Source organism: Budorcas taxicolor, chromosome 2 (assembly GCF_023091745.1).
Source record: "Budorcas taxicolor isolate Tak-1 chromosome 2, Takin1.1, whole genome shotgun sequence".
Taxonomy (NCBI): domain Eukaryota; kingdom Metazoa; phylum Chordata; class Mammalia; order Artiodactyla; family Bovidae; genus Budorcas; species Budorcas taxicolor.
The window spans coordinates 46194746-46219882 of NC_068911.1; the positions used below are offsets into that span (position 1 = coordinate 46194746).

Sequence of the window (25137 nt, forward strand, 5' to 3'; positions counted from 1 at the left end):
CCCTGCCCAGGAGTTGAACCTGGGTAGCCTGGATGAGAACCAGGAATCCTAGCCATCAGACCAACAAGGTTAGAAGGTAGAATCTATTTTCCCCTGGATCTTTGCCCCCAGTGAAAAATGCATTTATCGCGGAGGCAGAAGCTGTAAATGCAGGTACAAAGTTTATTATTAGAGACATAGCACAAGTGGGAGAGCACAGAAGCTTCTGTCTTTTTAGTTAAGACAGAAGCAATGTAGGGATGCACACCCAGAGAGGAAGGGTGTGGACATCTCCACTTATGAGGAGAACAGTAGAGATGTGGTTAAGTTATTTATATAGGGCAGTTCTTCCAAGTTGTTGTCTTCCTTCAGGCCAATTATCTGGATTCTTTTTCCACACCTGACCTACCCTAGGACCCTGCCCTGGGGTATGCACACACCCCTCAGACAAGACAGGTCTTGAAATGAAGGCTTCTGGGAGGAACATGATTCATTATGGCCTGGCATTATCTCTTAACTTCTGACCCACATAATCTGATAGCTCAGTTGGTAAAGAATCCACCTGCAATGCGGGAGACCTGGGTTCAATCCCTGGGTTGGGAAGATCCCCTGGAGAAGAGAAAGGCTACCCACTCCAGTATTCTGGCCTGGAGAACAGTCCATGGGGTTGCAAAGAGTCGGACACAACTGAGCAACTTTCACTTTTGACCTACTAGGAGCCTTTCTGTGCACGTGTAGTCTCTTCCTTGTCCCAAGAGAAGGGGGTGTGGAGATCCCTTAATCCTTTACTCAAATAGGGTTTCTCCCCTCTTTGTCCTTGCCATGACTATTACACTAAAGTGTTTACAAGAGACCAACACTGGCTATTTACCCTGTTTCTGTTGTTACTTCCATTTCGGAGGGCAAATAGGAAGCTGATTGTAAATGCCTTAATTGGAGCTCACCTATCTCTTATCTCAAGAAATGCTAACAGTTAGTTAGTATCCAGCTTGAAGCCCACTTTTATCCCTCATGAAATGTGAACAGGAGACCAGTTGTAACATCTAACCTGGAGCTCATCTATTTCCTACATTAGTATGACTCAGCAATTGTACTCCTGGGCAATCACATTTATCTCAGAAAAAGGAAAACTTATGACCACCCCAAAACCTGTACATGAGAGTTCCCAGTAGCTTTATTTGTAAGAGCCTAAAATTGAAATGTATGGATGTGAAAGTTGGACTATACAGAAAGCTGAGTGCCGAAGAATTGATGCTTTAGAACTGTGGTGTTGGAGAAGACTCTTGAGAGTCCCTTGGACTGCAAGGACATCCAACCAGTCCATCCTAAAAGAGATCAGTCCTGGGTGTTCACTGGAGGAAATGATGCTGAAGATGAAGCTCCAAGACTTTGGCCACCTGATGCGAAGAACTGACTCATTTGAAAAAACTCTGATGCTGGGAAAGATTGAAGGTGGGAGGAGAAGGGGATGACAGAGGATGAGATGGCTGGATGGCATCACCGACTCAATGGACATGAGTTTGAGTAAACTTCAGGAATTGGTGATGGACAGGGAGGCCTGGAGTGCTGCAGTCCATGGGGTCGCAAAGAGTCCTGAGCAACTGAACTGAACTGAACCTGAAAATTGAAAACTACCTAGATGTCTTTCAGTGGGTGAATGTTTAAACAAATTTTACATCTATTGCATGGAGTACTAGTAAGCAATAAAAAGGAATGAAGTAAAAATAGAAGCAACCACTTGGATGAATCCCAAGGACATTTGCCTGAGTGAAAAAAGTCAACCTCCCAAGCTTATATAATGGTTGCTGTGGTTGTTACACAAATCTACACAGCTATAAAATGACATAGAACAATTTACAGGCCATATACCAAGGGCAGTTTCCTGGAGTCATATGAAATATAATCATTGGGGGAAACTGGGTGAAGAGGAGACAGGATCACTCTGCTCTAGAGTCTCAACACCCTATACTTTACATTTATTTCAAAATACAAAGATTTTTTCATGTTGTAGAGAAGGTATGACAGACAACCTTGGATGGACTATAGTCTGTTTAAGATATATATTGTAGTTTAAAAAAAATAGTCCTCATCTTATTTAGAAATATATGTTATAGTGTTTACAGATGAAACTATATCTTGTCTTGGATCTAGTGAGGAAGCTATGCAGATGATGAAACAAAACTGCCCACATGTTGAGAATTATCAAAACTGAGTGATGGGTGTACAAGGTTCCTTATACTATCATGTCTCCCTTTGTACACATTTGAAAGTTTCCATACTAAAACAGTTTTCAAATGCAAATGAAATACAAGTTATGAGAGTTCCTTGGGATTCCTGACTGTGTATGTCAGTAAAAGGCTCCTGCTCCCAAGATGGGCTCAGACCATTTGGTCTTTAGGCACAGACATGGGTTTGCTCAGGTCAGTTCAGGACCCTATCATTAACATAACATAAGACACCTTTGTCACATATAGGACATTCCCAGGGTTGTAGGAGCTCTGTGCCAGGAACAGGTTGAACATCAAGCATCTATTTCTTATTATAAATCACAGTATTACAGATTCCAGCCACACACGATAACACAAAAATCATTTCCAAGTGTGTTAAAAACTTAAATGTCTAAGTGAAAGTGAAGTCACTCAGTCGCGTCTGGCTCTTTGCAACCCCATGGACTGGAACCTACCAGGCTCCTCTGTCCATGGAATTTTCCAAGCAAGAGTCCTGGTGTAGGTTGCCATTTCCTTTTCCAGGGGATCTTCCCCACCCAGGGATCGAACCCAGGTCTCCCACATTGCAGGCAGACACTTTACCATCTGAGCCACCTAGGAAGCCTAAATGTCTAAAGAAAAATATAAAACATGAAAGGAGAATATCTTTATAACCTTGAGGTAGAAAAGAAGTTCCTAAACACACAAAACATAAACCAGGATTTCCCTGATGGTCCAGTAGATAAGAGCCCGCCTACCAATGCAGGTGACACAAGTTCGATCCCTGGTCCAGGAAGATTCCACATGCCATGGGGCAACTAAGCCCATGGGCCCTGGGCCCTGGAGCCTGAGCGCCATAAGTGCTGAGCCCATGTCATGTAGCTACTGAAGCTTGTGTGCCCTAGAGCCTGTGCTCTGCAACAAGAGGGGCCACCGTAGTGAGGAACATGCACACCGCAGCTGCAGAGAAGCCCTCACACGGCAACGAAGACCCAGAGCCGCCAGAGACAGATAAGCAATTGTGTTTCCATACACTAGGGATAAAAAAATTCTGAAAAATATAAACTATACATGATAATGTTGGTAAATTGGTCTATATTAAAATTGAGAACTCCTTGGGAATTCCCTGGAAGTCCAGTGGTGAGGACTCTGAACTTTCACTGCAGAGGGCCTAGGTTGGATCCCTGATTGGGGAACTAAGATCCCACAAGCCATATGGCATGGCTAAAAAATAAGTAAATAAATAAATAAAATTAAGAACTTCTGTTCATGAAAAATACCTTAAAGAGACAAGACATTACAAACAGGGAAATGATACTTGTAGCACAGATGGGTGACAAAGATTTAGAATCCAGAATAAAGGGAGAAAAGTATATATATATAAAACTAGACTCACATAGAAATATATTTTTTACATTAATGATTATATTAAAGATAAAACAACAGACACTTCACATTAAAGGAAATACAAATAATCCATAAATATAGATGTTCAACTCATGAGTAAGCAGAGAATTTTAAATTAAAATTTAAGATCTTAAAATTCTTAAATTTTAAGAATTTTAAATTTAAAAATTTTTAATTAAAATTTTAAATAAAAATTAAGACCTCATCTCATACCTATCAGCCTGTCAAAAATGAAAATGTCTGACAACGCCCACCCCAAGAGTTGGGAGGATGTAGAGTGGTGAGAACATTCATACACACTATCTGAAGTCTAAATTGGTAGGATAGTTTAGGGAAGAGTGTGGTATGCCCAGGACCTAGGGATGTCACCCCTAGCTGTCTAAACCCAGGAGCATGACTTCACACCACAGGTAATGATTTCATCCAAGGGGGGTGAAAATCTTAGCTATTACAATAGTTAGTGATCCTCCAAAGAGCCACAGAACTTTAAAATATACAGTATATTTGTGGTATTAAGTTTTGATTGGAGTGAATAGGAAAACAGTGTGTAAGAGGCTTTTTGGTTGGAGACAGTTCCTTGAAAAAGAGTTGGGAAACACTGGGACAAAGTCTGGGATGTGTGCCCTAGAGGCATGTGGGTCTGCATCACCATCCTTTGTACCAGCGACAGACTGGGAAACACTGGCTGTTCTGCAGCAGTGCAGCCTGCCTGCAAAACTGAAGATACTCACAAAATGCAAGACTGTGCATCAGGGAGACTGAATCAATCACAGCTACATGAGCTGTTGGGGAAAAAAGCCAATCAGAGAAGCAAAGCTACTGGATGGTTCCTTTAATATGAGGTCAAACCATGCAAAAGTCAACAGAAATACATGCTAAAACAAAGACAGCCTGGGTGTAATTTATAAAAAGCTTGAAATACTGGATAACTCTAAAGGAGAGAGTGGGGAGTGGGATTGAAGTGGGATATACAGGAGTTTGAGATTTACCCGGTGGCTCAGACGGTAAAACGTCTGCCTACAACGCGGGAGACCTGGGTTCAATCCCTGGGTTGGGAAGATCTCCTGGAGAAGGAAATGGCAACCCACTCCAGTATTCTTGCCTGGAAAATCCCATGGACAGAGGAACCTGGTAGGCTACAGTCCATGGGGTCACAAAGAGTCGGACATGACTGAGCGACATTTACTTTTACTTTATACAGGAGTTTGAATTCTAAGAGTCTGTATTTTCTTAAACAGGATGATAAATATCAGGATAATAAAAATGTATTTAATTAATTTTCAAACAATATTTGCATCTATATACTGTATATTTCTTTGGAGATACATATATTTAATAGTAACATTTTTAAGGGCTTTATACCATGTATAAAGTATGGTAAGGTATACCATCTATATCTGATACATTGGTATGTGATTTTGAATCTGATTCAACTGGAGGGGTCTTGGGTGCCACTGGACATAATTGTGTGTCCTTGTTTATGGAACTGGTGGGGACTGAATGGTAGGTGATGTATAGTGATGGTATGAAGTCAACCAGTGCACTCTTTCAACCAGATTATGTTTTTGCAGCAAGAATGGTTTGAGAATCTGGTTCCCTGAGCCCCTTTCTCCTCTCAAAGAAGGACTGTTTATCCCTGAAAGACTTGTCTCCTTCTCCGTGTGTCCCCTCCGTCAGTCCTCTTTGGCAGCTTCTCTCTCTCCTTCCAGCCCTCCCTGATGGAGCTCTGGACACAGCCCTCCGTGGAGATGAGGTGGGCAGTGAGGAGGACCTGTATGAGGATGTGCACAGCTCCAGCCACCACTACAGCCACACTGGAGGGGGCGGCGAGCAGTTGGCCATCAATGAGGTACAGTCGGGGCTGCGTGGGCTGCGTGGGATGCATGGGCTGGCCAGGAGAGCAACTTCAGCACATTCATGCAGGCCCGGACAGCCACAGACTGTGTTCCAAGCAGATGACAGTGGCACGGTGTGCACTGGGCACAATTTCAGTCTATGGCTCCCACTTTGGAATGTGGTGTCCACGAGCAGTGCTGTCAAATCCGAGGTCCCTCCTCTCTGCCTTCATGGGGCCTCCAGGGAATCCAGAATAGTAGGTGTTGTACCCAGCACCTATGATATAACCCCTGTAATATCATCCTCAATGGAAGATCTGTTTGGGAGGAAGGAGGACAGGGGTTAGCCTCTTAAATGATTTAAAATAGCCATGAAGTAATGATTTCTTCAAAATCCATTATTCATAAGGATTCAGCATCCAAATAAGTTGATTTTCCCAGTTTTTGAAGCCTTCCTTTAAGTGCTTCTGATAAGCTGTTTTGAGTATAAGGGGCTCCAAAATGATGTCGTTTTAAGCATAATTCACAGAAAATATTTCGCTTTTCCTTGATTACTCAGCTGCCCTTCCCAGTCTTGGGGCCCAACCCTGGTGGGAGGCCATGTACGGTGGGGGAGAGCCTCCCACCCCTGGATCAGAACTCCTCCCTGCAGTGACCAGACACACAGCTCTGAGCAGGTAGCCCTGTGAGCACTGGTTTACTGACCTGTAAAATAGGGTGACCATGTGTTTGCAGGAGGACAGACTGAAGTAACAAACGGAAGTAACGTGGCATGCAGTAGGTTCTTGGTCTCCAATGATGAGGATGATAATGACGAAGGAACAGTAACGTAAAGCTTTCCAGGACTCTCAGAAGGTGTGGGGTTATCTGATTGGCCATCAGTGCAGCCTTGTTACAGCTCTCGTGTCTGCTTTTTATAGCCGTCTCCTACCTGGTGGTGGAATCTGGCCGGTCACATCGCGCTGCTGGTTGGGGACGTGCCTTTTCAACCCTTGACGAATTGTCCACTTTCAGATGCTTTGGATGAGGAAAGCTAAGAGCCAGGAGTGCTCTAGAAGAACAAATAATCTCTGATGTGGGGCAGGAGGGGGCCACATTTTGATGGAAATGACGCAATTGGGACTATGAATTGTATAGGACCTATTTTGACTGCTTAGAGCATTTGTTTCTTGTTTGGTTCAAAGGTCCTGCCTGGTGTTTGAGGTTACTGAGTGGACAGGGTGCTGATGTTGTACTTATGTTTAGAACCCTCAGTGCTTCCAAGGTTCTGGTCTTCCCCACACCCTGTGAAAGCCCCCGGGATGGAGGGGGAAGACAAAGCACACCGCAGAGGAGGGCCAGGGCTAGCTGCAGAGCCCCTCCAGTGATGCAGTGAGCTGACTCAGGGCAGAGACTGGGCTGCTCTCCCCATGAGAGCCACCAGCACTCCCAGACCCCGACATACAAAGTCCTGAAGCAGGCAGCACAGCGCAGAGCAGGGCCTGGGTGTGACCCCCTTCCTGACACTGGGTAGTGGAGGAGCTGCTGCAGGTTATTCCATCTCAGCCTCTGTTTCCTCCATGTGGGGTAGATGGTGCACCTGTGCCCACTGGCATGTCAGAGTCACTGTGCCCAGGTGTACTGGATACTCAGGAAAGGCAGTATTTGTTATGACTTGTTGGCAGCGTTCACCAGATTCACCTTATCGGGAATTCCAAAGAGACTAAGAGTTGAGTCTCCGGTGACAGGCTGTTTCACCCAGCCTTGTGAGGGCAGCGCGTCCTCCTCTGCGTCCCCGGCCCCTCTCATGCTCATGGCGCTCACGTGTGTGGCCAGAAGGCTTGCTGGGGCTCAGCGTGGGTTTCAGGCTTGGAAATAACAGAAGCCACAGGTGTCAGAGAAAAGCCCGTACTAAATAACATCACTTGGATTTTCTAAGAACATATGAGTGTCATGCTCTAAATTGGGACACTTTCTTATTCCTGGTGACCTAAGAAGGAGTGATCACTGTCTCCTAAGCAGGAGGAAACGGAGACCACCTGGGCTGAAGAGCAGGCACATCACAGGGGCACAGTGAAGCCCTTTTGTGTTCTGAGTGTGTGAGGAGCGCGTGTGTGTGGCCACGTGAGGGTCTGGATGTGGAGTGTACGCCTCATGTTGTATGCCTGAGACACGCATTTACTGAGTGTGTGTGTCAGGCAGTGTCCCAGCCTTGGGACAGAGCTGTGCACGGGAGGCCGCCCTGCCTTCAGGGAGCTGACGGCGGGGGCGGGGGCAGACAGTGCCCATCTGTACACGTCTCTGGATTTTACTGCATGTGCCCTCATGGAAGGAGAAGGGGGCACAGCGGTGTCTTTTCCCTGTATTCCCACACCTAACTTGTGCCTCACAGCTCACGATGGTCCAGTTCCTGCAGGATGAGTTAGTGTCAGGGCCCAGAAGTGTCCCCTCTCATCATTGTCCCCTCCAGATGCTTGTGACCAGGCCCAGGCCTGGGCCTGCTCGTCTGCCCAATTTCTACCCTCCTTCCATTCTCTCCCTGCCTCTATGGCTTCAGCCATGCCCTGCTGAGCCAGCGACATCCCTGAGGTCAGGCTTGAGGACATTCTTACCCCAGGGATTTTTTTTTTTTCTGAAGAGTTGAAGGCTGAAAGTAGGCAATGTCTTTGGAAGTCATGGTTTCCTTTTCATTTTAACCCCCACACCAAGTTGTGAGATAGAACCAGAGGATGGTAGGCACAGCTCTCAGCCAGGAGGCCTGGGATCTCCTGGTGGCCACTCACTAACCGGCAGACAACAGTGTCTCCCTTCTGGGCCAGGCCAAGCTGCACTGCAGGACGGCACACATGGGGAGTGGGGCTTGCCCCCAGCTCTGCCCACTTCCTGCATGGAACTAAGGGCCTTCGTGTGTCTGGCTCCCCTCTAAGCACTTGTGTATCGAGCTGCTCTGATGGCCCTGCTCCAGGAGGGCAAGGTAGCCTGGTGGCAGCTCGTGGATCATCCTGCCAAGAGAAGATGACACCCAGACTAGAGGGCAGACAGACAAAAAGCTTGTACTCCAACCTGGGGCTTAAAACGTTTTTTAAGGGGTTTTGCCAATAAGTAAGCCAGCACAGCTTCCCTGAGATGACTCAGACAGTAAAGAATCTGCCTGCAATGTGGGAGACCCAAGTTTGATCCCTGGATTGGGAAGATCCCCTGGAGAAGGAACTCGCAACCCACTCCAGTATTCGTGCCTGGAAAATCCCATGGACATGGGCTCTGTCCATGATGTTGAAAAGAGTCAGGCACAACTGAGTGACTGACTCACACACACAAGCAGCACAGCAGGTAGGAAGCAGGACTGGCCTGGCGCACAGGGCCACAGAGTTACCAAGGGTAGAAGGTAGTGTGGCCTTCCTGTTGCTCCTAGCACTTATTTGTGGAGCATTTAAAGAACACCACAGGACTCAAGGCCAACTTGCGACCACCCCTCCATGGAGGGGGTCTGACCCCCCTCTCTCCAGGAGTTTCTGTCTTCCCCAGTGCCTGTGATCCTGGATATCTGTCCCCAGACCTGACATGGTTCTTGCACCCACTCCTCAGCCCCAGGGAGGAGCCCAGTGCTGGTCAGTGCTCCAGGCCTGCAAGTGTCCATGGCCAGCAGCCCAGGGCAGCCTTATTCTTCCCTCAACTCCCAAAGCCTTGCCCCCATCTCCACAGCAGTCCTGCCTGCTCACAGACCTGCACACCAACCCACGCCACCAGCCTGGTGGGCCAGGCCCTGCTGCCTCTTCCACATACCTTCCTCTCCCTGGCTTGGATCCTTCTAGCCTGAACCCCTTGGTGGCCTAGGCCTTTGCTTTCAAGCTGTTTTTGGCTTTGCTTTTGGTCATGAAATACAGAAAGCCTGTTGCTATTGTCTTTCCTGCCATGTACCCAGACACCGGGGTCTGAAGCCTGGGTGCCCAAGGTTGGACAGAGGCCACCGCTCAGTTCTCTGTCCTGGGCCACGTTCAGAGGTTCTTCTCCCACTGAAACTCTGCTGGGCTGCTCAGCTGTAGAGGGGACAGAAACCTCATCCCAGAACTGGGCCATGACTGAAGTCCTAAAGCACGGCCCCTGAGGCCAGGTAGGTCTTGTAGACCCACAGCACTCAGCGCCGCCCTGACCCGTGGCCTGAAGACACACAGCCCTCTGTGCCCTCTTTCCTGGGTGCCTGATGTCTCTAGAACCACAGGGGTAAAATTACCAGGTCAGAGGTCTGAGCCATACCCCACCAGAGGTATGGGATTTGGGGCTCAGGGAGCCCCTACAATCCTTGTAAGAGGTTGAGAGAGAAAATCTTGAACCTGTTTTTTGAAGAACTGGGCAGGAGCAGAAGACTGTTTTCCCCTACTAGACAGATAGGTAGAGCCAGGCTAAACCATCAGATCTGCAGGGAGCAGACAGCCCATCTGGACATATCCCAACCCTCCTCTGCCACACCCACAGGTATTTCACCTGCACTATTCAGCAGGATGGTAACATCTTCAGGTTACCTCATCTCTCACATCCATATAGGGCGGGCACACACACGGAATCTGAACATACTGTCACCCACAAGGGAACACCCCGCCACTGCACATAATCCCACCATGGGTTCCTCCTACTCCAGGAGCCACAGAGCTGAGCATGGAGCCTGGAAACCTCTGCCCACATCTGAGATGCTCTTCAGTTTCCTTGGCCCCCTCAGCTGCACCCTTCTGACCCATCGGAGGGGCACAGTGATTGTGACAGAGCCAGTCACATGGATGGAACAAGAGGCTTGCATGTGAGCTCTGAGCCTTACAAGGTTAAGACTGAAGGCTCTGACCAGGAAGCAACAGAAGTCCCTAGGTACTGGACATAGGGTTTTTTTTTTTTAGCTGCTGAATAAAATTGTTCCCTCAAAAGTCAACTCAAAATGGATTAAAGACTTAAATGTAAGACCTGAGACCATTAACCTCCTAGAAGAAAACAAAGGGAAATCTTGGCATTGGTCTGGGCGATGATTTTTGGGTATGACACATTTGGAAACCACAGGCAGCAAAAGCAAAAGTAGGTGGGATTGGATTGCATCAAACTAGAAAGCTTTTGCACAGTAAAAGGAAACCCTCAACAGACTGAAAAGGCAGCCTATGGAGTAGGAGAATATGTTTGTAAACCATGTATCTGATAAAAGGTTAATAGGTAAAATCTCTCAAAGGACTCACAACTTAATAGCAAAACAAACAAAAACAACCCAATTTAAAAATGGGCAAAGGGACCTGAATAGACATTTCTTGAAAGAAAATACTCACTGTCACTCAACATTGGAAAGGCAAACGAAAACCATAATGAGGTATCACCTCACACATTAGAATGGCTGTTATTAAAAAGACAAAAGATAGTGTTAGTGCGGGTGGAGAATCGAAAACCCTTACACACTGATGATGGGAATGTAAATTGGTACAGCTACTTTGGAAAACAGTATGGAGATTCCTCAAAAAATTTAAAATAGAACTATTATATGATCCAACAATCCCATTTCTGAATGTATATCCAAAGGAAATGAAATCAGGATCTCTCAAGAGATATTTGCACTCGCATGTTCATTGCGGCATTATTCACAATAGTCAAGACATGGAAGTCTAATACCTAAGTATTAGGTATTATACTTAATATCCAGATGAATGGATGAAGAAAAATGTGGTATATATATTATTCAGCCTTAAAAAAAGAAGGAAATCCTGCCCTTTGCAACAATGTGAATGACCCCTATGCTAAGTGACACGGAAAGACAAATACTGCATAATTTCATTTATATGTGTAATCTAAAAGTCAAACTCATACAATCAGAGTAGAATGGTTGCTAAGGGCTGAGGGGCAGGGGAAGAAATGGGAAGACGTTGGTCAGAGTACAAAGTTTTAATTATACAAGATGAATAAGTTCTGGGGATCTAATGTACAACATGATGAGTATAATTAACAATATTGTACTTAAAGTTTGCTAAGTAATTAGCTCTTAAGTGTTCTCACCACAGACAAAATGGTACCTCTTTGAAGTGATGGAAATGGTAGTTAATTTGGTTGCGGGGGTAATTTTATAGTGTATGTCTAATATCCAGTCGTTCGCCTTAAATATACACAATCTTTGTCAGTTACACCTCAATGAAACTGGGGAGGAAGGTCGGCAGCTGAAGAAGCCAGATGCTTTCTCATAGGAACAAAATGCTGCGCTGATAGGCAAGGTCGTAAGCAGATGTCCTGAGTCAGGGCCTTCCTGGAGCACCTCTGCATGGATCGCTGTCTATCCAGAATTCAAATTCCTGGGCGAGCTTCTGACAGCAAATTGTCTGACTTTTCAGAGCCGCACTCACTAGCCTGTGAAGTCAGGGTCAAGGAGAGTCCTTGGTGTTAGGACTCGGAATCCCTGGCCTCCGGCGCCCCAAGCCGCACCCTGGTCTTCTGTGCGCCCGGCCGGCTAGGAACCGGGACCACTGGGACCACTAGCGAGGAGGCGCTCCGGGCGGAGCTGGGAGCACGCCGGATCGCCCGGCCCCACCCCCTGCCCCGCCCACGTCGGTGGCCGGGTAGCGGGGCTGGGACTGGGGGGGACCTCGGCGCGCGCCGCTAGGGAGAAGCCGGGGCCTGGAGAGTGCGGCGGCTCCGCCCCACTCCGGGCGCCCCGGCAGCCCCACAGCCGCCCTATCGCGGCGGGATCTCGGGGTGCGCGGGGGCCGAGAGGCCGGGCGCCATGGCCAGGGCCCCGCAGTCCCGGCGCCGCCCCGCGCCGCCCGGGAGCGTCCTGCGCGCCCTCCTGCGCTGCAACCTGCCCCCCGGCGCCCAGCGCGTGGTGGTCTTCGCCGTGCTGGCACTGCTTGTGCTCATCAACGTCGTGCTGATATTTCTGCTGGCCTTCCGCTGACCGCCGGGGTGAGTGGCGCCAGTGCGCATCTTCCTGCCACCCCCAGCCCGCAGTCGCCAACAGCCCGAGGTGCGGCCGGGGTAGCGCCGCACTGCCGGCCGCTGAAGAGAGGCCTCCGCCGCAAGTCCCGGGTGCTAGGGCCCGTCTGTGTGTGTTCCCCTGGGGTGCGGCCAGGTGGGTGACTCAGGGACGAGGTAACACATGTGCCACGCCTGTCGCGCGCGCGTGTGTGTAAAATGGCGCGTCTGTGTGTGTAACTGAGGATGCGGATGCAGCTGTGGCCGCGGCTATTTGGTTGTCAGGGAACCTTGCACATGTGACCGCTGTGTGAGCAGATTTGGACATGCTTTTCTGTATGGGTTGAGATGTCTGAGGATGAGTGGTTTCCTCTGTTCATGTTATCTGCAGTTGCTTTTACCATTTTAGGTCTTAAGTGCTCTCAGTCAGCATGCCCCCCACCAAAGGCACGGCCACCCACCACCCTGCCACTTGCAAGTGAGCATTCTGAACAGCCCCACACCCAGGATGCTTGCGCAGGGGGCCGTGGGAGCCAAGCCCTGTTCCCAAGACTGTCAGAGTGGAATCCTCCAACAACCCACATGTGTGAGACAGAGAGGAGGTGGGGCAGGGTGGGGAGGGTGATGGGTGATTATCCTGGGGCACTTTGAGGCAGAGCCTGGCTTTCCCAGGCCTGTCAAAATCTCAGAAGCACAAAAAGGTATTTTGCCCCCTGTCCCTGGTTTATCCTAGTCTTGAAGTTGACTCCCCCTCCACTGGTGCAGTCTTCCACCTGCCCCCACATAAAAACCTCACACCTCAGAGGCAGCTTGTGCTCTTCATTACCAGCCCAAGGTTGAGCCCAGAACCCTCGCCGCTGGGCCTGCCCAGGTTGAGTTTTGCCTTCCGTGCAGCTGCACCTCAGAGTGCCAGGAAGGGCCCCTGTCCAGAAGCACACCATTGTTGGCTCTGGTGGCCGCTGGGCTGCCCTGGAGGTAGACTGCATCTCTGACCCCTTGGAGCTACATTCTGTATTGGTGACATCACACAAATGGTTAATGTCATAGCTGTAACTCCTCTAAGCACCTCCCATTTGTGGATATACAGGGGAGCTTGGTGATCCAGCTCCCTGTAACTCTGAGCTGATGGGGGCCAAGGCACAGGGAAACTGTGTAAGTTGCTCATGGCTCCCCTGTTCCCAGCAAGGTGCTGGGACTCAAAAGTGACCCCCATGGATCAGGATGAGTATGGGATTGTCCATAAAGGTGTCATGAGTCCTGGTCTCTCCAGGAAGCTGTGCCTCTTTGCCCCACAGCTGGAGCCCTTCCAGCTGAGCAGAAAACCACCTGTGGAGGATCCGCACCTCTCTGCAAAGACTGGCAAGAGCAGGAAGCACTGGCCATTCAAGAGGGGCTTTTGCTTAGGGCTCATTTGAGGGAATATGGAGACAAGGGGAGACGCCTGACCTGGTTCCTCTGGTGGGAATTACCTGGTGTGTCTGCAGTACTCCCTCCCTGTGTGGGGACCAGTGTGTGCAGTTTGTGTGCCCTGAGGATGGACAGCATCCACCTGCCATCTAACAGATTGTTCTCCGATCAGAATGTAGCATCCTATTAGCCGGCCTATGAAAGTGAACTGGCAGATTTGCGCTGGGGGACTTGCAGGAATAGGAAGTCTGAGAACACTCACTTCTCCAGGATCAAATCTACAAAGCTTAATAAACAAGAAGCTTTGTTCCCTGCCAGATCCTAACTTCAGGTTACCTAAGCAGCTCCAGGGGTGAATCCTCCCCAGTCTCGGTAACTCATCACTCAAAACATACAAATCTTCCCAAATAGCCTCCATCCTGATGGGCACACTTACTTTTGGTCAGTCCCTGTGCAGGGATGTTCACCTGCAGCTGTGTCCACACTGGCTCACCCATACCACCTTTGAGGCACTCTGCTTCATCCTGGTGTGGGGCCAGACCCACCAAGACCTGGATGGCAGCCTGCTTGTGCTAACCGCCCAGGCTGATGCCTGCTCCCAGGCTGCAGCTGGTCAGTTCCTCTTGTTTGGCCCCACCAAGTCCACTTGTCTCATCCTGGCCTCACTGCAGCCAGGAGGCTTCTCCCTGCAGGAAAGGACAAACCCATAGTAGGTCTTCTTAGCTGGATGAGTACAGTGGTGTCTTGAGGGGGTCTGTGACCCCCAGGATTTGCCCAGTGCTCTGAGCCCAGGGTTCCTGGGTGGACCACAGAAATGTACAGCCCATGAAGACCTGCTACTATGAGAATGGGTGTACATATAAGCTGTAGATTATTCTGAAAAGTCGTTTCACTGGGGTTTGGAACAGGCTTAAACCCCACCCACCAAAACATAAAGCACTTCATGGTAGTCTTTGAACAGGCTTTCTCAGGCCCTACCCTGGAGGCAAGGCCCAGCTGGAATAGGCGCCAGTACTTAAGCACCCCTCCCACCTCCCACCCTGTCCCTTTGGGACACTGTGGAGATAGCAAGTGGAACTGAGGTAGAGACCAGCTAGTCTCGCTAGTTCCTGTTTTGGTGGGAGGACCGCCCTTGGAACAAAGAAGGCCCCTCGCTGGGTAGCAGCTCAGAAGAGGAAAGAGCACAGAGGGCCTGTCTGGTGATGCCCCAAGGCCTTGACCGCTTAGCCAAAGAGCTGGCCCAGGTCTGTGACAATGAGAGCCAACACTTGGCCCTAGTAGAGGAGCACGGACCTCACCTCCTGGGCAGCCCCAGTCTGCTCCTCCTCCTGCCCAAAGCCCACAGAGCCGCTTGTCACTCACGGAGCAGATGCTGAGCCCACATGACATAAAAGCAGGAGTCGGCCTGATCTCAGGTGGCCTCGGCCTCCAGCGGCTTGAAGCAGGGCTTCAGTTCCCTGCCAGAGACTGAGCTGGGTCACAACAGTTAGAGACCCACATCCTGACCACTAGGTCAGTGGTCGGTGACAAGGCCCTGGCCCTTCAGCTTTGCAGAAAAGATTTCCCACAAAGAGAGTAATGAAATAAGTGAAACGTGTACTAGGAGGAAGAAGAGTACAGTACGTGTGGATAGACACATGGGCACACTCAGAGTCACACCCTCATGGTAGTTGGAATCACTTTTAGGGGGCATTTGTTCCAAATTTCCTTTGGCCAGTCATTTTGATTTGCCTGGTTCTGAGTCTGTATTTGGTATACCTCGGGACCCTCCCATGTGCCTGCACATCTCAGTCAAGATGGATTCCACTGCAGAGGCCTATGAAAGCTCCAAGGAGCTTTCTAGTCAGGAAGGTCTCCTTAACGTCAAGAATGAGAAACGTATGGTATCTTATCTTTATATCGGCAGGGCTCAGCCTTCTCTCTTTGTCCTGCTTATTGATATTTTGGGGTTCCTGTCCACAGGAAATAAACTCTTAATTGCTCACCCTGGGTGGGGGTGGGGGGGTCTACCTCCTGCCTCAAGCCCAGTGTGAAACAGAGCTCTGAGCACATGGACTGCATAGGAGGGGAGCATCCCTCCTGATGTGATTTCTGATCATGTGGGAAAGAAGAACCACACCAGTCATTTTCACAGAGAGAAATTAATGTTGAGAATTGTTCAGCAGGTATAAAGTAGCTGACTCAGTCACCACATGCTCAAGAACAGCCCTGAGGTTTCTGTTAGAGATGGCAGTTTTAAGATGGACCTTCTTCTTTAGAGCTGGGGAATGAAGGGAAATGGTGGAATCAGAAAGAGTGAGAATCCTGTGGGCTGGAGATCTAGAACTCTGAGGAGAGGTACTGCTCAGCTGGTGCGAGGGGTGCCAGGAGACTGGTTCTGCAAGCATTCAAAAACCACTGCAGACCAGATCCAGCTACTGCAATGGCTGGGCACTGCCAGACCCGAGGAAAGAGGCATTGCTGTTTGTCAGGTGGCTTTACGGGTACTGCGTGTCCACAAGAAGCCACTAGGAAGGAGCGAGGCCCCTCTCTCTCCAGCTCTGAGGTCCCCTCAAAGTCCACAGTAGGAGCCCCTGATGGGGTCCAAGGGGTACAGCAGAGATGCAGCTGGCAGTGCCCTGGCCCAGCATCACAGAGCACAGCAGAGACACAGCGGGAGCTGAGAGCCAGTAGTTGAATCCTGGCCCAGTCGGGACGGGAGGAATGTGTGCCCTGTACAGCAGGGGGAGCAGCATGCTTGCACTCAGATTTGATGGCTCACCAGGATTCCAGTGACAAGTTCAGTGCCAGTCTAGACATAGTGCATGTCTGGGCATATGCCCTGGGCACAGCCCCGTCCCCCTGAGGAGCTCAGGGGAGCCCCCATCAGTCCACTCCTCTGTGAACAAGCCAGGATTCCCTCTTTCCAGAGTAGGGGGACAGAGGCTAGAGGAGCACCTCTACCCCCTGACATGCCCTCCCTGGCTCTCTCCACAGCTCATCAGCGATGGCAGTGTGGTCTGTGCCGAAGCGCTCTGGGACCATGTCACCATGGATGACCAGGAACTGGGCTTCAAAGCTGGAGATGTCATCGAAGTGATGGACGCCACCAACAGAGAGTGGTGGTGGGGCCGCGTCGCTGACGGCGAGGGCTGGTTTCCAGCGAACTTTGTGCGGGTATGGCACTGGCCCTTGCTTTTCCTAGACCTGAGAAGAGCCAGCAGCGGGCTCTGAAACACAAGCCTGAATCTGCTCTGGGGTCTGAGGTGCTGGATGTGGATGTCTCACCCATGGGTGGGACTGCAGGCTCAGGGCTGGGTGAGCTTCCCAGGAAGCCCAGCCTGGGAATTGAGACACAGCCTTCCTCCTGCGCCACCACCAACTGCACCTTACCCCTGCCTTCTCTCCAGGAGTCCTCAGAGGCCAGAGAAGAATGGGTCAGAAGTGATGGGTCTCTTTGGGGGCAGAGGGTCTGCATGTTAGAATACCACTGCCACAGGCAGCTGGGCCTCCCAGGATCTTCAGCTGTGCAGACCATGTGCGCAGATCCTCAGTTCTAACTTTCACAACAGTCCTGGACTCTGGGAACTGTCACTACACCTAGGGAATTGAGGCAAGGACAAGCTCAGTCTTTAACCCAGGAGATCACAGGGAGCAAACCCAGACCTGAGGCAGCCTTTGCTCTCCAGGGAAGGAATCCTGGTGCAGCCTCCAAAAGGTCAGGCAGAGGGCAGTGGGGAGGGGAGGCCCCAGGCCCTGAGGTTCATTGCTTCTCTTGCCCCAGACCTCCTGGGTTAACAGCCCTCTCTGCCCCCTGAGCCTTTCCTAGTTATAGTCTCAGAGCCAGCAAGGCCACACCACCTGTCCACTTGCTTCACAGCCCCCAGTAGGCCCAGTGTGAGCAGGTGCTGGCAGAACCCCTGTAGTGAGCATCTGCACCATTCTAGCCTCTGTGCTGGCAGAGCCAAACGTGAGGGAGAAAATGGGGACTGGGTACCCGCCTTTGGACCTGCCCTCCCCGTCCCTCTGGGCACTACTCAGGTGATGTGGGAGCTTCCTGCCCCTGTGATGCCATGAGTCCTCCGAGGGTCAGTTCCGTGATGTCAGCGTGTGGGATGCTGGGCGCTGACCCTGGGGGGACTCTGACTGGCCGTGTTGTCTGCAGCTGCGGGTGAACCAGGACGAGCCTGCAGACGATGAGGCGCTGGGGCCTGGGCATGGAGGGGCTGGGGATGGCGGGGGCACCGAGGCACAGGGCAGCAGGGACCAGATGCGGACCAATGTCATCAACGAGATCCTCAGCACGGAGCGAGACTACATCAAGCACCTGCGAGACATCTGTGAGGTGAGGCTGCTGGCAGGTGGGCGGGCTGGCAGGGTGGGGCCCAGAGGGGAGCCTGACCACCCGCACCCCCAGGGGTACCTCAGGCAGTGCCGCAAGCGGGCAGACATGTTCAGTGAGGAGCAGCTGCGCACCATCTTCGGGAACATCGAGGACATATACAGGTGCCAGAAGGCCTTTGTGAAGGCGCTGGAGCAGAAGTTCAACCGGGAGCGGCCGCACCTGAGCGAGCTGGGTGCCTGCTTCCTGGAGCACGTGAGCACACTGGCCCTGGGGCCCGGGCCCCGAGCCTTCCCCGGGCAGTAGCCCCAGCTCTGCCCATCTCTGCCGGGGGCTCGCCCTACCCCATCAGCCCTGGCCCCAACTGCCCTCTCCCTTCTACCCTGTTTTAGAAGTGTCGCCACTTCTGTGGGTCAGCCTGGGGCCCAAGGAAGAGAATGCTCCTTGGAGTAGGAGGGCCTAGGCTTCAGCCCTGAAAGGAACTGCCTGGGGCAGAGGCGGGCTGGGCACCCTAAGGACATTCCTAGCAAATTCTGGGGTTCCTTACACAGTAAGCACACTGAAATTTGGGTTGAAGTAATTCTTATTTCCACTCTAAATGCCGGTTGACATTTAGCCAAGGTTCATTGGACTGGTCTGGGCTAGATGGACTCATTTCTAACCCTCTCCTGTGGCAGTCATACGAGGTTGAGCAGAAGATGCCTTGCCCAGCCCATCAAGGACAACCTGTGTTCCTTTCTGGCTACTAGCAGTGGGGGGTGGGCAGGCCCTGCCACCTCTTGCTAGTGACAGGTGGAGAGCTGAGGAGGGAGACCTCAGGAGCAGGTGGTGTGTCTGGGCACCTGAGCAACTGTGGATCTGGGTCCATTTATCAACAGGCAGAGTTGTGACGGGGAAGTGGGAACTAGGGCAGGTCTAACAAGGCATGCTATCAGCATTACCCAGTGTGACCGTCACTGTGGCCTGTCAGGCAGCCAGCTGCTGCCACCCTCCTTTCCCACCTAAGTTCACGAAGTCCTAGGCTGCTAAATGCCAGCCCTGGTCTCCTTCTGACTCCAGGCAGATGAAAGATACACACAAAAACAGACACAGGGAGTCTCCCGTAGGACACACGTGCAACATGGGTATGTTTGTGTCACGTGGTGTTGAGGAAAGAAGTTGACAGTGGCTGTCTTCAGATGTGAAGCCAGAGCTTTGTAAGGAAGAAACAAAACCCTGGGCTGAGAAGAAAGACAGCCTGGGAGGCACAGCCATTGGCCGTGGCACCCATTTCATCTCAATCTCCCTCTCTCTCTGCTTTTTGGCCTTTCATATTAGTATCATTGATTTCACCCCAGTACCTGGCATACTGTCAGAATATATGCTGAGAGCCCAGGAGAGAAAGCCAACTGGCAGTAGGCACTCTGTACCTGAGTTTTCTGGGGTCTTTCATGTCCTTGGGCATGATTCTGCATAGCTTGTGCCCAAAGAAGCAGGTAGACAGAGCCTGAATCCCCTGCACTCTCTCCCACCCCTTTCCCAACACTGCCCATGGCCTGGGGGAGCAGGAGACTGTCTTCTCACCCTGAGCTGTGCCTGCAGCAAGCAGACTTCCAGATCTACTCAGAGTACTGCAACAACCACCCCAATGCCTGCGTGGAGCTCTCACGCCTCGCCAAGCTCAGCAAGTACGTGTACTTCTTCGAGGCCTGCCGGCTGCTGCAGAAGATGATTGACATCTCCCTGGATGGCTTCCTGCTGACGCCCGTGCAGAAGATCTGCAAGTACCCTCTGCAACTGGCAGAGCTGCTCAAGTACACACACCCCCAGCACAGGTAGGAGGGTGCTGGGGGAGAGGGGTGGCTCTCCAGGCCTTGGGTCAGTCCATTTGTGGAGGCTCGTAGTGTGCTGGGCAATGCTGCAGGCACTGGGGCAACAGCACAGGCTTAAAATATGTAACAGTCCCTGCCTTCATAAGCTATCCTTGAGATGAAGGAAGAGGGCGTGAGTAGGATATAAAGTTCTGCTCTGTGCCTCGTTTATGCAGAAGATGGGAGGGTGCACTTGACAAGTGAAGAAATAGCCCAGGGGCAGAGCCCTCGAAGGAAGCGGCTCCACGGGGGGCTCCAGGATGTTCCCAGCCCTCCTCTGCTCTTGATCCATAAGCCCTCTGCCATCTCTGTTTGGCCCCAGGGATTTCAAGGACGTGGAAGCTGCCTTACATGCCATGAAGAATGTGGCCCAGCTCATCAATGAACGGAAACGGAGACTTGAAAACATCGACAAGATTGCTCAGTGGCAAAGCTCTATAGAGGACTGGGAGGTGAGGGTCCAATACCTCAGAAAATACCAAAGGGCTTGGCCCTGGCATTAAAACCATGCTTGCCCCCTGAGAAATCCTAAGAGGGAGCTGAAGCAGGGTGCCATGCTTCTGGGAACCAGCAAACAGGCTGGTGTCAGGAGAGAGAGCTGGGCCTCTGCTGGGCCAGCCCAGCCCTTCTCCAAACACCAAGCCTCAGGCGCTGCTGCCGGAGGAGGCTTGCTGGCCTCCTTCCTGGTGAAGGGCTCAGGACACGTGTTAATATGCCACATGCTCCTCCCAGGGTGCAACCAGCCAGCCTCCAGGGACAGGCTGGGCCCCCAAGTTTGAGTTAACTACTGGGGTTCTCAACAGAAGTGGTCAGGTTTGCCACAGCAGGACCAGAAACAGCTTGCCACCGGTCAGAGCCTCTCGGTTCTGTTTTCCGGGCACACACAATCCCCTCGTGTGGGCCAGTCTCACCTCTTAGGGCAGCAAGGAGGCCTGAACTAATGATGGCACTCCTGGCCTGTTCTCTCCACTCTCACTCACCAACCAAAACATCAATGAAAAAACAAATTCCTGGGCCCCACCCTAGAAATACGGAATTAGAATCCCCAGGAGTGGGGCTGAGTGCTATGATTTATGTTTTGTTTTCAGTGTTTGGGTTTTGCTTTCCTGATCATGGGTTCTGAGGCCCAGCCCTGGCTAAGGGTCCCCACAAACTCACTTATCCCAAACAAACACCTGGCTATGATTTGTATTTTCCTGGAGGAACCAGACATAGTACAGCTTCATCTGAAATTGTAATGTCTGATGATGGGACTTCAGGTACACTGAGCTGGAAGACCTCCTTAACTTCTTTTAAAAGACTGGCCTTGGAAGTGACTTTAAGCCAAGTTTAATTATTCTCTAAGGGCAGTGCTGTCCAATCAAAGTACCATGTGAATCACAACAGGGAATTTTACATTTGCAAGTGGCGTAGTTGGTAAAGAATCTGCTTGCCAGTGCAGGAGATACAAGAGATGTGGGTTCGATCCGTGGGTTGAGAAGATCCCTTGGAGGAGGAAGTGGCAACCCACTCCAGTATTCTTGCCTGGAAAATTCCATGGACAAAGAGGAGCCTGGTGGGCTACAGACTATGGGGTCGCAAAGAGTCAGACATGACTGAGAGCACGCACATACAGCCATCTTAAAAGTGGGGGGAAAAAAATGAAACAAACTTTAACAATGTTTTGTTTAACTCAACATATCTAAAATATCAATTCGTGTAATCAACATATAAAATGTCATTGGTGAAATAGCCACAGTCTTTATTTCATACTAAGTCTTCGAAATCAGAGTATCTTTTAGTTTGATGACATCTCAATAGGGATCAGCCACAATGCAAATATGCCACTGGCTGCTGTAGGGCCTCACTTAGCAGAGACAACTTATAGGCCAAACCACCACTAATTTTTTTCCCCCAATTTCTGTGGTCTGCTGCAGGCCCAGTGGGGGCCACGGCAGACAAGACAGCCAATGACCACACCAACTCAGCAGGAGGCAGGACACAAAGCCCAGCAGAGTCTTGCTCTGAGCCCCAGCGTGGGGGCACTCAGCTCACGGCTTCCCTTGGATTCCGCAGGGGGAAGATCTCCTGGTCAGGAGCTCGGAACTCATCCACTCGGGGGAGCTGACCCGTGTCACACAGCCACAAGCCAAGAGCCAGCAGAGAATGTTTTTTCTCTTTGACCACCAGCTCATCTACTGTAAGAAGGTACCAGAGTCATTCTTCCTTGCTGGATGGGCCTGTTAAGAGCAGCTGTGGCAGGAGTGAGGCTGAGGGCTAGAAGTAGCTGCCCCGAGAAAACGAGCCACACACACGCGATTCCTCTCCCCGGGACTGTGTGTACAGGAGGCCCTTCCCTGGTCAGGCACTTTGGGCCAAAGTAGGGGGAGGGAGGCGTCTAAGAGGGAGCCTACTGCCCCAGGGACCAGAGGGTGACCCTTAGTCTGACCAGGGCCCAGTGCTGGTAAGAACACCCTCCGTGCTGATAAAGCCCTGTTTGGGCCTCAAGCCAACTCTTCTCTCCCTGCGAAGCTCAGCTTCCCCTCCCCAACCCTGGGATCTTCTGTTTTGCTGCTGACTCCCTCTTGAAAACGGGCCCACGTGGCCGGGCGGCCCTCCTGAGCACAGGCTCTTCCCGGCCCTGGCAGACTGCTGCTTTTCTCTGCTGTGTAGCGCGGGTCCTGCCTGCGACCTGTTTCCATGGCTGCCTCCCCCACAAGACTATGAGTGTTCAGAGACCCCCACGCTGCTGAGTAACTGTTAACTGAAACAGCCGCTCCTGGCCATGGTTTCAGCATGCAGTTGTGGGCCGAGCCAGGCTTGTCGTCTCTCCTGAGAGAACTTTCTGCCAGGGAGGTGGGTGATAGCCCACTGGCCTTTCCAGTCTCAGGGAAGAAAATGAGGCAGGGCCTTAGATGTGGTCAGGAGAGTGGTTTAGGCCGAGGCGCTGGGCAAGTAGGCAGGCCAGGGGCTCATGAGCTGTCTCTGGCAGGACCTTCTCCGCCGGGATGTGCTCTACTATAAGGGCCGAGTGGACATGGACAGCCTGCAGGTGGTGGACTTGGAGGACGGGAAGGACAGAGAGCTCCACGTGAGCATCAGGAATGCCTTCCGGCTGTGCTGTGGCCCCTCGGGCGAGAGCCACCTGCTGTGTGCCAAGAAGCCCGAGCAGAAGCAGCGCTGGCTCAAGGCCTTTGCCAGGGAGCGGGAGCAGGTGCGGCTGGACCAGGAGACAGGTGCGAGACCCCACTCGGCCTTGCTTCACGTGAGGGCCCGCCTGGCGCTTTTTGCATACTGGGTGCAAGGAAGTCAACATGACCTTGCAACTGTGAGAGGCAGGTCTCACACCGGGAAAACCTCGGGGTTTGGTGAGGCTCTGGGGCGTGTCTTGGTTTCGACCCTCGCTGTGGGTCTGCATGCCTGAGGGTCGCTCCCCTGACTCACTCACATGCACACCCTCTAGAGGGCAGGGCCTCTGCTCAGTTAGAGTGGGAGGTGGACCCTGGCCTCCAGAAGCCTCCCCCTACCCCACATGAGCACGGCATCCGCCCACTGCATTCCCCTCCTGTCCTTGGTCCCCCGGCCATCACAGTAGGCAGTGACCAGGTCAGTCCTTGATCTGGCCAAGAGCCTCCCCTAGAGTGCCAAGAAAGGACAGTAGCCATCAATGGGTCAGGCTGAGTCATGGAGGAGGGCAAAGGAGGCCCCCAGAGAAGCTCCTCAGAGCATCTCCTCTGCCTGGGTGGACAGAGCCAGTTGGTGGGGCAGGTGGGTGAGACCCTGTGGCCTGCTGGGCCCTCAGGCACACACAAATTGTTCTGGTGCCAGAATGAGAGGACCATGGGCAGGGGAGATGGGAAGGCAGTTGCGTTCTCACCGGGAAGCGGGTGTCTCATTTGTGGCCCCCTCCCAGGCTTCTCCATTACCCAGCTGCAGAGGAAGCAGGCCATGCTGAACGCCAGCAAGCAGCAGGCCATTGGGAAGCCCAAAGGTAAGCGGGTGATGGCCTGAAGCAGGGCCAGCACCCGGGTCTTCGGAGGTGCCCACTGCCCTTTACAGTGGGTTGGGAGGGCCCGCTGAGGAGGAAGCCTGCACTGCAGGCGCCTGGTCGACGCTCCTGCTCTCCGCCCCCTCAGAGATCCCCCGGGCAGCAGCGTCAGTGCCAGTGCTCTTTCCCAGGCAGGACTGCTTCCTGGCAGCCAGCCTAGCCAAGGAGCTGACAGCCCATTCCTACAGACATCACCATGAGAGCAACTCCATGCCCCGCACCTTCCAGCTCCCCCTGGTTACACCCCTTGCAGGCCATGGAGGGCAGCCCAGGCCCTTGGATGTGGACAGCCCCAGGGGAAGCAAAGGGGGATGTCTGAAGCAGCCTGGGGATGGCCCCGTCCACCCCTGCAGGCTCTGCCCTGTACCGCCTAACTCCTGAGGCATCTCTGACCCTGACTCTTCCCCTGCCAGCCCTCGGCCGACCCTACTACCTGGCACGCCAGAAGCATCCGACCCTCCCCACCAGCCTGCCTCAGCAACAGGTCCTGGTGCTGGGAGAGCCCAAGCGAAAGCCATCCACCTTCTGGCACAGCATCAGCCGGCTGGCACCCTTCCGCAAGTGAGCCCGTGCCCCACTAGTGGCACCATCTGGACCTGCCTTGCCGGTGGGGCTCCAGCTCTTCCTATCCGAGGCTCACCACATCCGGCCCTCTGTCTGTTCTACAAACTGCAAGTTAGCAAGGCTGAGTGTGGGATCCGCTCAGTGCCCGCATTCTCAGTTTCCTCCCCAGTGCTGGGGTGCTGAAGAAGTTGGCTGGAGAGGCAGGCCCCCGGCACGTGAACCTCCCACACCCTCCAAGCCTGTGCTGGGCTTCCTGGGAGCCACAGCTCAGAACCACCCAACAGGCCAGCGTGTGTGAGAATGGCCGCTCTGGACCCTCTTCTTTGCACATCTAATCATCCTTCCTGCTCCTGTTTCCTCTGGGCAGGAGACCGCCTCTGCCTTCAGTCACCTGCAGAGCCAGGCTGTGTACCTCTCTGCCCTCCTGCCCTCTTCACAGGCCCCCAGCTGGTGGGCCAGGCAACCTGCACCCCTGGTTGGCAGGAACCAGGAATTCTGGGCACAAAAACATCTGGCCCAGAGCCCACCTGTTACTTCCTCCCAGCCCCTCTGTAGACACTCCTGGCTGCTGGACACCCTCTCTTCACTTGTGATGTGTTTGCTTATAGTGGAAAGAAAACAGAACCATAGTCAACTG

At 52.1% G+C, this 25137-nt stretch overlaps 1 protein-coding gene across 1 annotated transcript in view; it reads left to right on the forward strand.

The window, feature by feature from the left end:
• ARHGEF4 (Rho guanine nucleotide exchange factor 4) overlaps window positions 1–24501 on the forward strand; it is a 348062-nt gene extending 323561 nt beyond the window's left edge. Inside the window, exons 7-16 of the mRNA XM_052652785.1 lie at window positions 5303–5442; window positions 16715–16894; window positions 17883–18062; window positions 18135–18314; window positions 19641–19873; window positions 20232–20361; window positions 21965–22096; window positions 22881–23124; window positions 23802–23879; window positions 24350–24501. Of these exons, the coding sequence (XP_052508745.1) occupies window positions 5303–5442; window positions 16715–16894; window positions 17883–18062; window positions 18135–18314; window positions 19641–19873; window positions 20232–20361; window positions 21965–22096; window positions 22881–23124; window positions 23802–23879; window positions 24350–24501 (1649 nt within the window). The remainder of the gene's footprint in view (window positions 1–5302; window positions 5443–16714; window positions 16895–17882; window positions 18063–18134; window positions 18315–19640; window positions 19874–20231; window positions 20362–21964; window positions 22097–22880; window positions 23125–23801; window positions 23880–24349) is intronic.
• Window positions 24502–25137: the final 636 nt, after the last annotated feature.